General features: G+C 49.3%; 1 protein-coding gene across 1 annotated transcript in view; it reads right to left on the reverse strand.

Moving 5' to 3' along the window:
* Positions 1–5112: 5112 nt before the first annotated feature.
* The window catches only part of NSFL1C (NSFL1 cofactor), a 75374-nt gene continuing 67148 nt past the window's right edge, over positions 5113–13338 (reverse strand). The window contains exons 6-9 of the mRNA XM_030211618.1: positions 7451–7560; positions 7185–7322; positions 6820–6984; positions 5113–6506 (exon numbers count right to left, since the gene is read on the reverse strand). Coding sequence (XP_030067478.1) covers positions 6344–6506; positions 6820–6984; positions 7185–7322; positions 7451–7560 — 576 coding nt within the window. The 3' untranslated portion in view covers positions 5113–6343. The remainder of the gene's footprint in view (positions 6507–6819; positions 6985–7184; positions 7323–7450; positions 7561–13338) is intronic.

Raw genomic sequence — 13338 nt, forward strand, 5'->3', positions numbered from 1 at the left:
TTTAGTGGCTCAAAGGAGGTTTCATCAGCTGGGTGAGGACGACGTTGAGATCCCATGACACTGCAGGAGGCTTGACAGGGGGCTTTGACAAAAGCAAGCCTCTCATGAATCGAACGACTAAAGGCTCTCCAGAGATGGCTTTACCCTCTACACGATAATGGTAAGCACTAATTGCACTAAGGTGATTCATTACTGAGTTGGTCTTGAGGCCAGACTCTGATAAGTGCAGAAGGTATTCAAGCAGGTTCTGTGAAGGACAAGAACGAGGTTCTAGGGCCTTGCTCTCACACCAAACGACAAACCTCCTCCACTTGAAAAAGTAACTCTTTTTATTGGAATCCTTTCTAGAGGCAAGCAAGACACGGGAGACACCCTCAGACAAACCCAACGAAGCAAACTCTACGCCCTCAACATCCAGGCCGTGAGAGCCAGAGACTGAAGGTTGGGGTGCAGAAGCGCTCCGTCGTTCTGCGACATGAGAGTCGGAAAACACTCCAATCTCCACGGTTCTTCGGAAGACAACTCCAGAAGTAGAGGGAACCAGATGTGGCGGGGCCAAAAAGGCGCTATCAGAATCATGGTGCCGTGGTCTTGCTTGAGCTTCAGTAAGGTCTTCCCCACCAAAAGTATGGGAGGATAAGCATACAGGAGGCCGGTCCCCCAATGGAGGAGAAAGGCATCCGACGCTAGTCTGCCGTGTGCCTGTAGTCTGGAACAGAACAGAGGCAGTTTGTGGTTGGCCTGAGAGGCGAAAAGGTCTACCGAGGGCGTGCCCCACTCTCGGAAGATCTTGCGTACCACTCTGGAATGGAGCGACCACTCGTGCGGTTGCATGACTCTGCTCAGTCTGTCGGCCAGACTGTTGTTTATGCCTGCCAGATATGTGGCTTTGAGAAGCATGCGGAACTGGCAGGCCCAACGCCACATCCCGACGGCTTCCTGACACAGGGGGGCGAGATCCGGTGCCCCCCTGCTTGTTGGTGTAATACATTGCAACCTGATTGTCTGTCCGAATTTGGATGATTTGGCAGGACAGCCGATCTCTGAAGGCCTTCAGTGTGTTCCAGACCGCTCGGAGCTCCAGGAGGTTGATCTGAAGATCTTGTTCCTGGAGGGACCACAGCCCTGGGTGTGGAGCCCATCGACATGAGCTCCCCACCCCAGGCGAGATGCATCCGTCGTCAGCACCTTCGTGGGCTGCGGAATTTGGAATGGACTCCCAGAGTCAAATTGGTCCGAATGGTCCACCAGTGCAGCGAATTGCGGCAATGGAGAGACAAGCGGATGACATTTCTAGATTCCCGGTAGCTTGACAGCACTGGGAAGCTAGGGTCCATTGAGCAGGTCTCATGTAAAGGCGAGCCATGGGAGTCACATGAACCGTGGAGGCCATATGACCCAGGAGTCTCAACATCTGCAGAGCTGTGACTTGCTGGGACGCTCTGGTCTGGGAAGCCAGGGACAGAAGGTTGTGGGCTCTCGCTTCGGGAAGAAAGGCCTGAGCCGTCTGTGAATTCAGCAGAGCTCCTATGAATTCCAGAGATTGGACTGGCTGGAGATGGGACTTTGGGTAATTTATCACAAACCCCAGCAGCTCCAGGAGGTGAATAGTGCACTGCATGGACCGGAGAGCCCCTGCCTCCGAGGTGTTCTTGACCAGCCAATCGTCAAGATACAGGAACACGTGCACTCCCAGCTTGCGTAGATACGCCGCGACCACCACGAGGCACTTCGTGAACACTCGTGGGGCAGAGGCGAGCCCAAAGGGCAGCACACAATACTGAAAGTGCCGTGTCCCCAGACGGAATCTGAGATACTGTCTGTGAGCTGGCAGTATCGGGATGTGAGTGTAAGCGTCCTTTAAATCCAGGGAATATAGCCAATCGTCTTTCTGAATCATTGGTAGAAGGGTGCCCAAGGAAAGCATCCTGAACTTCTCTTTGACCAGGTATTTGTTCAAGCTTCTCAGGTCTAGGATTGGGCGCATCCCCCCTGTTTTCTTTTCCACAAGGAAGTACCTGGAATAGAATCCCTGCCCTTCCTGCCCGGGTGGTACGGGCTCGACCGCATTGGCGCTGAGAAGGGCGGAGAATTCCTCTGCAAGTACCTGCTTGTGATGGGAGCTGAAGGATTGGGCTCCCGGTGGGCAATTTGATGGAGTGGAGGCCAAATTCAGGGTGTATCCGCACCGCACTATTTGAGAACCCACTGGTCGGAGGTTATCAGAGGCCACCTTTGGTGAAAAACTTTCAACCTCCCCCGACCGGCAGGTCGTCCGGTACGGACACTTTGATGGCGGCTATGTTCCCAGGGATCCGTCAAAAGCCCGTCCCCGGCTTTTGCTGTGGAGGTGCAGGGGGTGCTTGGGCGCACGCTGTTGACGGGAAAGAGCGCGCTGGGACTGTCCCTGTGCCTGAGGAGGACTTCGGGCGGGCTGGGTGTACCTGCGCTTGTTGTAGGCGTAGGGCGCAGCCTGCCTGGCCCGGGAAAAACGTCCACCTGCTGAGGTGGATGCTGAAGGCGCCCGGTGGGAGAGCTTGTCGAGAGCGATTTCCCGCTGGTGTAGTTGGTCCACAAACTGCTCGACCTTCTCGCCAAAGATGTTATCCCCCCCGGCAAGGGACATCCGCCAGTCGTTGCTGGGTGCGGTTGTCCAGGTCAGAGGCACGCAGCCAGGAGAGTCTGCGCATCACTATACCTTGGGCCGCAGCTCGAGATGCCACATCACAGGTGTCATAGATACCCCTGGACAGGAACTTTCTGCACGCCTTCAGCTGCCTGACCACCTCCTGAAAGGGCCTGGACTGCTCCGGAGGGAGCTTGTCGACCAGGTCCGCTAGTTGCTTCACATTGTTCCGCATGTGAATGCTCGTGTAGAGCTGGTATGACTGGATGTGGGTCACGAGCATGGAAGATTGGTAGGCCTTCCTCCCAAACGAGTCCAGAGTGCGAGACTCCCGCCCCAGGGGCGCCGAGGCGGTATCCCTCGAACTCCGTGCTCTCTTGAGAGCAGAGTCCACGACCGCCGAGTCATGAGGCAATTGGGGCCGCATCAACTCTGGGTCAGAGTGGATCCTGTATTGGGACTCCGCTTTCTTGGGGATGGTGGGGTTAGATAAGGGCTTCAGCCAGTTCCGAAGCAGTGTCTCTTTGAGGACATTGTGCAACGGCACCGTGGAAGACTCTCTAGGTGGTGATGGATAGTCGAGGACCTCGAGCATCTCAGCCCTCGGCTCATCCACAGAGACCACGGAGAAGGGAATGCAAATAGACATGTCCCTGATGAAGGAGGCAAAGGAGAGGCTCTCAGGAGGCGAGAGCTTCCTCTCCGGTGAAGGAGTGGGGTCGGAGGGAAGGCCCTCAGACTCCTCTGAGGAGAAATATCTGGGGTCCTCCTCCTCCCCCCACGAGGCCTCTTCCTCAGTGTCGGAGATGAGCTCTTGCAGCTCAGATCTGAACCGGGCCTGTCTCGACTGCGAGGAACCATGTCCTCGATGATGGCGTCCAGCGGTGGACTCCCGCGCCGGCGGGGACGAAGCTCCCTCCATCGACGTCGACGGGGATTCCACCTGCGTGGCGGTCGACACCGGTGCCGCAAGCGGCGTCGGTGTCGGAGGCCTCGGCATCGGGCTAGAGCACACCGGTGCCTCCATCAACGGCGCCGGTGTCGGCAAAACCTGGCGCATCAGCCCTTCCAGAATCCCTGGAAGGATGGCTCGGAAGCACTCGTCAAGGCCCGCTGTCGGGAAAAGCAGGGGGGCCGGTGTGGGTGTTGCTGCCGGAAGCTGCTCGGGTCCAGGAGACGGTACCGAAGCACCCATGGACTGACGCAGCGACACCTCTTCGACCGAGGGGGAACGCTCCTCTCGGCACTGCCGCTTCCTCGGCGTCGAATCATCTCTGGAGGCGCCGGAGCTGGTAGTCCCGTGCGCTGTGGGTGACCGATGGACGGTGCTTTTTGGTTTTCTTTCGGTGCCCGTCATCGGCGCTCGGGCGGTAGAGATGAAGAGGAGGTAGAACCCCCTCGGCCTCGAGGGATCGGGTCTGACAGGTTTCGGTCCCCGATGGCCCTGGTGGAGGGAGTGGCCGGGGCCGATAGCCCTGCGCGGCTGCTCACTCCCACCGTCAGACCGGCGGGCCAACGGTACTGTACTCCTGTGGGTTGGTGCCAGGGTCGGTGCCGATTTTGTCGACATCGGTACCGAAGATCTGGCCATCGACACCGATGCCGTCGACGTTGAGGGGCCGGCGCAAGTTCCAAAAAGACGGTCCCGAAGAACTTGCCTCGCCATCTGTGTCCGCTTCCGCAAGCCGAGACACAAGGTGCACATCTTGGTATTATGCTCTGGCCCAAGGCACTGGAGGCACCAAGCATGGGTATCGGTTTTCCGAGATCTGCTGGCCGCACCGACCACACTTCTGAATCCGCTTGGACCTTCGAGGACATCGACGGAAAAATCGCTTCGGCGAAGTCAAAGTCGTCGATGGTGGCGGTGAAAAGCACACCCGAAAAAAGAAAACAACCGCGCGGCCACAAGGCCGCAACGAGGCAACCCCGCGGCTAAAGACGACAAGGGGACAACTTTTTTTTTTTTTTTTTTTACAGAAGAAAGAAAGAATACGCGAACGCGTTCATAAAGAGAAAAAACTCGCGGCTAGGCCGCAATCCGGTTTCCGGGGCTGACAGAGAGAGAGACGGTAACACGTCTCTCTCCAGCGCGGAATAGAAAAAACTGAGCGGGAACGGTTCGCGCACGGGTGGGAAGACGGCCGCACATGCGTGGTGGGCATGCCCTGCGTGCGGGACCGCCGCGAAGTTTTGTTCCGGTTGGGGGGGGGGCTGCCGTGGACGTCAACCCAGTTGTGAGAACAAGCGCCTGCTTGTCCTCGGAGAATCATACTGTACATAACAGGTCCCATCCAAACATCAGAAACCAGCACCACAAAATCTCAGCTTCTTTTCTGGCAGGAAGGCAAGAATTTCAATTTGCTGGGCTGTATGGCTTCTATTACTATATTTTTTTCTGTACCATTGCTATCTCCTTACAACATTGGTAACTGAAAACTAAACATTTTAAAACAAAACAAAAATAATTCAGTCCAATACATGTGTATCTAAACACTGTGGTTCTTCTCACCTGCTGCCTCAAAAGGTTTATTATCACAGTGAAAATCCAATCATAGAAATAACAAGAAGCTGAAAGACTTCACCATAAATGTCAGGTTCAAAAAAAGAAGTGGGGACAGTGGTTTCTATGATAGGGTATGACCAAGGTCTCTTTACAAATGTTACAGGTTCCACCCTGACGGTGCAAAGCACACACGTGCTCTCACAAACAGACTAGAATCCCTAAGACAGCAGCAAATCATCCTCAAATGGAGCTTTAGGCTTAGCTCCAGTAGGGTAATAGCCGAGATGCTCATTTACATATAAGAAACAAAAGAGAATAGACTGTGTATGCACATTCTCTGCTTTACACCATTACACTCAGGTTGAAAACTGAAGGGTATACAATTATAAAATACAGCATGAAAATCATTTGCCCTCGACACATACTTTCTTCCTTTTGACTAAATAGTTTTGTGCTGGTTAATTTGTTTTCCTCTAGAGCAGTTGTGTTCAAGCTTGATTACAACATAATTTGGTGAACTGTAGAAACCATTTTCCCCACTTTTTTCTTTGAATAATGACAATCCTGAAAGACTGAGAATCATCAAATACAGCACCATAAACTATGTAAGCTTCAGAGGTGTAAAGCATAAAGCTGCAAAGAGCGAGGCAGCAAAGAAGTGGGGGAAACAGTTATTTCATTAGAGCCACAGCAGGTCCCTGTGTGGGAAGGAGAGGAAAATCCAGTGCTATTATCACGCTAGATTAGAGTTGCTGATTGATATTCAATTACAGAAAAGTTGATACAGCAGATCTTATGAAATGGCATTTCTGCTTTGTTCTTCAGTTTATTCAGACAAAATGCAAGCAGTTCTCGACTGCCTTCTACAAGTCAGTGAACATCCTACTGTGAAGGTCTGAAACCCTGAAACTGCCAGGTATGCTCAGTAAGCACAAACTCAGTATGGACCTCAGAAAATGACATTTCTCCTGTAGCATAGTAGGTGACACAGCAAACTATACCTTATATATTTATTTATTTGGGTTTTTTTTTTTTTTGTTTTATTATTTTCTTAAAGTTCACTGATCACCACAAAATCCTGCAAATGCAACTAAGGAGAGAACAGAAGTCAACCAAGAACTTGGAGCTCCAAGACACCATTAGGCAGTTTCAGTCACTGTACAGGAGCGCTCATGTCATGGCATAGCCTCTCCACGGGACACATTCAACCCTCATATTAACCGCTGCACAATCACAGCATTAAGCAGGTTGGCTTCCTTCAGCGTCTGGCTCTCATCTGACAATTCTTTGCTGGGAAAGGTGGTCATGAGAATGAAGCTAGTGGCTGCCATGGCTGGTCGAGCATCCACAATGAAGAGACGAATATCACGAATCCTGCGCAAAGCATGGTAAGAAGCATGGCAAGCGAAGACAATGGAAGGAGAGACAGATGTTATTTTCCTGTGCTGCTGGAGACTTGTCTGATTCTTCTTAAGAAAACATTCATAGTACACCATGCTTCTAAAGGGCAGAAGGCACTAGTAACACACACTGAACCCTGTGGCAGCTCCCTGCTAATGACATGCTTCTTTTAAGTGCCATGCCTCCAGTGTACTCCCTTTCTAATGGGCACTTGGTCCCACAGTGCACTCAATTAAGTAATGCAATCCCCTTCTAATGGACGTGCTGGATGATATGGCCTTGGTACCTGTGAGTGTGGTTGAATCTCTGGACCAGCCTGCTGCCATCAGCAAGACGGATCTGGATATTGGTGACAGGTTCACTCTCTCTGACAGAAACAGAAGAGCTGGCTTTGGCTTCATTCTCTGCCTGCTGTGATGGAGAACTGGTGCCGATCACCTGTGGAGCCGTGCTGAGAAGAAAAACAAGAAAGAGGTCACAAAGAACAGCAATTTAAAGAACCCAAGAACCTCCCACCCCTGCCAGCAACACATTCAAGGGAAGCTGACCTGACAATGAAGCCTAGATCCCGACGCCACCCTCACACATTTTTCCCTCCCCCAAACCACCTCTCTCATGCAAATTCTGCTCCCACACACACCACACCCTCACCTGCCTAGTTTCTGCCCCTCTCCGGTAAAAGCCTTGAAGACACCCTTAGCTTTCATAAACTCTTCATCTCTATGGTCTTCCATGTCCAGACTGACCTGCCCTCCTTGTGCCAATCTGCGCAATTCTGACGGTACCTCACTGCAAAAAAAAAAAAAAAAAAAGATGTCACAGAGTGAGAAACCAACTGTTAGGAGGAAACAAGTTGCCCCTTCCACCATACTACCCCACCACCCAACTGCTCCTATTAGGATCCCCCTCCTTCATACCCTCTGCGGATGGACTCTAGAAACTGAGCGTTGGCTGGGTCCTGATAGCTCTGCAGCTCTCCATTGTCCAAGCTAAATCCATTCTTCCATAGTTTGAGCACCACATGAACCTACAAGAGAAAGGATGCAGAAGAGTCAGTCTAGAAGGCCAACACACTTTGGATAACAAAAAACTGTTCACTCTAGAGTTTAACAGCCACCAAGTTTGCCAACATTCCTGATCGAGCCACCCCCATCGGCACATGAAGTAGCAGACTACTTCGCCAACAAAATAATTCAAATACGTTTTGATATTTTCAAAGTTCCCCTAGCAGGGTCACAGACCTCAAGCTCATACAGATGCCCTGAAACAGACACATGCTTTAAGCATGAAGCCAAAGGAGACCAAAGCTGGTCATCTTTACAACTGCTGTAGCAGAACACAGTAGAATCTCTTCTATGGAAATGCTCAAAGCTCACAATGCATCCTCAACACGTGCCCTAATTCTCTACTCTCGTCAATTCCAACGGAAGTACTTCAACGGCTGAAAGAATAACAACAGGCTTTTAGAGTCAGGTACCCTCCCTCCAGACATGGGCAAAATCATCCTTACTCCCCTGGTTAAAGACCCAGGCCTAGACGCTTCCTTGGCTGCTAACTTCCGCCCAGTGGCCAGCATACCCCTCTTCACAAAAATGTTAGAATGTTAGTAGGCAATTCTCTGCATACTTAGAACAATTCTCCACTTTACATCGATCACAACAAGGGTTCAGAAGTTCACACAGTACAAAATTCCTGTGCTCACCCTAACCACTTTTGTTAAACGCCACCTGTGCAGGGGTAAGCAAGTGGCACTTCTCTAGTTAGATATCTCAACAGCCTTCGACACGGTAGACAATGCTTTGCTGCTCGAGCAGCTGGATCAGATTGGCATCTCAGGGTCTGTCCTCACATGGTTCAGTGCATTCTTAAAAAACAGGAGCATTTGGTAAAACAAAATCAACTACTATCTCATGACTGGTCAACCAGGCTGTGGGGTTCCACAGGGCTCCCCGCTCTCCCCAATTCTATTTAACTTTTTCATGTCCTCCCTAGGTTAGATCTTCCTAAGGTTGAACGAACTCCTGTCTTATGAAGATGACATACTGCAGCTCCCAATCGTCTCACCCATTCATGATTTTACCCAGACAGTAACAGCTGGGGTGGAAGGTATCCAGAAATGGGCCCTAACAAACAAATTAAAGCTGAATATGATGACCAAAATCCTATGGTTCTGCAACCCTGGGGTCAATGTCTCAACTTTAATCACACAGCATGACAACAGAACACTCACAGTAGAACCTGAAGCAAAAGTACTTGGAGTAATTCTGGATTTGTCACTGTCACACTCATCTCACATCAACCTCTTATGGAAGAAAACACTATTTAAAATGAGACAGCTACATCTAATGAGATTGCTCTTTGATGAGAAAGTGTTCACATTGCTGGTCCAAGTGCTGATTTTGCTACATCTTGACTACTGCAACATCTTATTTTTTGGCATTGTCTCAGTACCTAAAGAAACTCCAGATAATAAAAAACAGCGCTGTAAGATTGATCTTCAGACTGAACAGATACAGCAATGAGTCACCATATCTGGCTATTCTACCCTGGGGCTCCCCTTAGTAGAAAGAATCAAATTTAAAGCTGCTTGCTTAATCTACCACATTCCATATATGTCAACTCATCCAGCCTGCTGATTAATATATCATTACGCCTTCTCGATTCAAGCGCCTAAGAAATCAACTGTTCCTCTCATCCCTGTCGTTTCAGAGATGTAGATTTTTAATTCACTTTTCCCGGACTTCCGGTGGAGCCGGGCGGCAAAATGGCAGCGCTGCCGTGAGCTCCGTCGCGCCACGAATGAAGCCCCGACTTTGACGGACCAGACCCTCTCCAACGAACCACCACAGGCTGATGAAAGGCAAGGGCATAAGAAACGTGCGCCGGGACGAGCCCTGAGGTCGAAGGCAGCAGCGAGAAAGCTGTAAAAAACGGCGCGATCCATAGCGCAAAATGGCAGCCTAAGGCGGGAAACGGAAGCGGCGGCGGCGGCGGCAACGGGCAGACTGGTGAGCCGCTTAGCAGGCAATCGGACGGGAAAGGGGGTGAAGCAGAATGAGGAGGAATTGAACCCGGGGGTGCATGAAAGGAGAGAATAGGAGCAATTAAAAGAACATCACGATCCACTCAGAGCCGGTACAGAGGAGACTCCAGGAGTAGCGGCAAACAGCTACCATGCAAATACAGCTCTAAGACACATCAAGGCCACGACTTCCCGGGATAAAAGGCTGCTAAAGCGGATGGCACTTTAAAGAGAGCGGTTTTCCTAAGTGTTAGCAAAGTGGAGAGTGGTGCAGGTAACAAGCGCCCAGAGAACAGCGGAAGCCTCTTTCTGGTACTCCAGGTTTGCTGTAGGCTTTAGCCTATTAGTACAAGGACAGATTTAAGGGAAGCCCTACACAAATAAGAACTGTACCAAGGAATTTATATGGGCTGAGACTTTCCAGATACTTTGATCAATATTCACAATTGCACCCGCAGTCAGGATAAGAAGTGGCGGAGGACGTCCCTAATTTTTGCATGGAGCAGTACCTGAAGCCTATGCCCTCTGGAACCACGCGCAGGGGAATTAAGTTTGATAAGGAAAAAACATCTCCACCTAAATCCAGTCACAAAATGGCGGATCAGAAACAAACAGGTGTAGGAGAATTTACAGAAAAGCAACTCGCCCAGATTACAGCGGCGGTGAGCGCGGCCCTCAGCCCAAGATTTGATCTACTGGCGGGGCAGATGAAAAACATGGAGTCTTCAATTGCAGACACTGAGAAGAGAGTGGATGATGCTGAAAACCGGATCTCAGCAGTAGAGGATTCAGGATCACAGCACTTACAGGAAATAGCGCGTTTACAGGAGCAGCTTAAGTTGCAGCAGGACAAATTAGAAGATATGGAAAACCGGGCACGCAGGTGCAACTTGAGACTTGTTGGACTACCAGAGAAAATACCGGAGAAGTCACTGGGTCCTCTTCTAGAAAAGTGGCTGAAAAAAGAACTGGCTTTATCTGATAGCTATGGAGAGCTGTGCATAGAGAGAGCACACAGGCTTGGACGCTGGCAGCAGGGTATGCAACGCCCCAGAATTGTCATCATTAAAGTACATAATTATTTGCACAAAGAAGAGATCATCCGAGGCTTCAGAATAAAGCGAGATTCCCTTACATATGAGGGGTCCTCGATAAAAATTTTTCAAGACTACTCGGCAGGAGTTCAAGAACAAAGGAGGCGATTCCATCCAATATGCGCAGCGTTAGCCAATAAAAATATGAGATTTATGCTGATATATCCAGCCACTTTGAAGATACAGCATGGGAACCAGTGGCATTCCTTTCAGAAGGTCCAAGATGCGCAACAGTTCGTGGATGCAGAATTGAAAGTCCCAGACCCTTGAGAACGGATGCGGTCTAGAGGAACAAGTGCCAAAGCAGCAAACCTCCCTGAAAGGAGGTTAAGGGACTGGTAAATGCAAATGTAGTAGCAATGTTTAAGATTTAATGTTACTGTTCAGGTTTAAAGTTGCACTGTTTAAGATATTTTTGGTTAGAATGTTAGATTGATTCAATGCTGCATGAGATGTAAGTGTGATCCAGAAATCAGATTTCATCTTGCACAAAGAATGAACGCAAAAAGGGGGGAGGAGTAGGAATAAAATAAAGGGGGGAATGGTCACGTTAGGGGCTTCAAGTAGGTGATAGAAGTCAATAAGTGTTAGGGTCAAGGCGGGAAGGGGGGGGAGGGGGGGAGGGTGTGACGAGACAGCAGAAGGAAAGCAGAGCACAGGGACACCACAGAGGGCAACCAGAGGAGAAGGAAGGACTTTTTCAACTAAGAAACGCATTAGACGTTAGAGACACAAACAAGAACTTACTTAATCCACACTTAGTGAAGCCCGATGCTGGAGCTGGAACGATTATATACTTAATGCGGCGGCTGGGGAAGGGCTGGGACCCAGCCGCCGAACGATATAAAATAACCAGGAGTAGATGCAATATTATTGTATGTACCACATTGTAAATTAATAACTTGGAATGTGGGGGGTATCACAACCCAAGCAAGAGAAAAAAGATTTTAAAACATTTAAAACATTTAAATGCTGATGTTGTGTGTATGCAGGAAACAAAATATCAGATTTGGAACATGAAAAACTCCAACAAAGTTGGGTCGGGCAGGTGCTTTATGCCTCAGCGGAAGGGAGGAAGGGTGGGGTAGCGATATGTTTTCATAAACGTTTAGCCTATTCAGTAAAAAAGGAATTACAAGACCCCGCAGGACGGTATCTTTTGGTTAAATTATGGCTATAAGGGAGGGAATTATATATATTAAACATATATGCCCCTACGCCACCGGAGAGGTCATTCTTTCCTAACTTATTGAGGCAAATGACACCATATCAAGGTAAAGATCTGATTGTAGTGGGAGATATGAACTGTTTGATGGACCCCGGGTTAGACTGCACAGGGGCAAGAGGTCACGCTCACACAGGTCACAAGGTAGGGAAAATGTTGAAGGAATTTGGGCACTCTCTCTCTGTGGTAGATGTCTGGAGGAATTTACACCCAGAGACCAGGGAGTACTCACACAGATCGAGGGCTCATGGAACATGGGGAAGGATAGACTATATATTTATATCAGAGGCCCTGTTTCAGCATGTCATCAACTCCAAAATAGAGGAGATATTAATTTCTGACCATAGTCCAGTCTGGATCGAACTAGATAACCCCTGTAGTTCTGCGACGACCAGACGTTGGAGATTCCCGAGTTACTTAGCTAATGATAAATCATTTCAGAAATTTTTAAAGGCACGATGGGAGGAGTACACACATTTCAATAAAGCCCACCAATCAAACCCCCAATTATTTTGGTGCACAGGAAAGGCCGTTTTGCGGGGAGATTTGATTGCATACGTTGCGGCTAGACGGAAGAGGTCTGCGCGTAGTCTTGTTAGTTTAAACAAACAACTGACGAGGGCAAGGCGCCAACATCTGGCGCAACCAACAGAAGTTAATAAAGACAAATACTTAGCCATACAAGCCTCCATCAATTCAATGTTACACGAGAATTTACTTAGAAATCAGACCTTTCAAAAATATAAGTTTAACAGATTTGGCAACAGGGCAGGGGGTCTCCTAGCAAGGATGGTTAAAAGGAGGGGCGGCAACCGGACGATTCCAGTAATTCGGGATAGTAAGGGGAATATAACTAATAAGTTAGATGAAATACTTAGAACCCTACAAGAGCATTTTACACATTTATATAAGAAGGACCAATCAGGGGGGAGACGGGAAATAACAGAGTTATTACGGAAGGCCTGTATGCCACAATTTGGAGAGGAAGAGATAGCTTTGCTAGATTCCCCGATACAGCCAAAGGAGTTGCAAGCCGCGATTAAGGGGTTAAAGTCCTACTCAGCACCTGGGGTAGATGGATATTCAGGAGAGTTCTATAAAATTATGCAACACTCCCTGATAGGCCCTCTATTTGCATATCATCAAGCGGTTATTCTGGATGGGAAGTTCCCACTGCATGAGAACACTGCGTGTATATCCTTATTGTTAAAACCTGGGAAAGCAGCGGAAGAGCCGGAGTCATACAGACCTATATCATTAATCAATGTGGATATTAAATTATTGGCAAAGATTCTGGCCGAGCGTTTTAAAAAGCACCTCCCCAACATCATTGGGCCAGCGCAGGTAGGGCTTGTACCAGGGAGACAGTCAGTACTGCATGTAAGGAGAGCTCTATTGTCTATGGCCCAGTGTAGATATCAGAAAATCCCTGGGATAGTAGTCAGCTTAGATGCTGCTAAAGCA

This window comes from Microcaecilia unicolor, chromosome 8 (assembly GCF_901765095.1).
Source record: "Microcaecilia unicolor chromosome 8, aMicUni1.1, whole genome shotgun sequence".
NCBI lineage: Eukaryota > Metazoa > Chordata > Amphibia > Gymnophiona > Siphonopidae > Microcaecilia > Microcaecilia unicolor.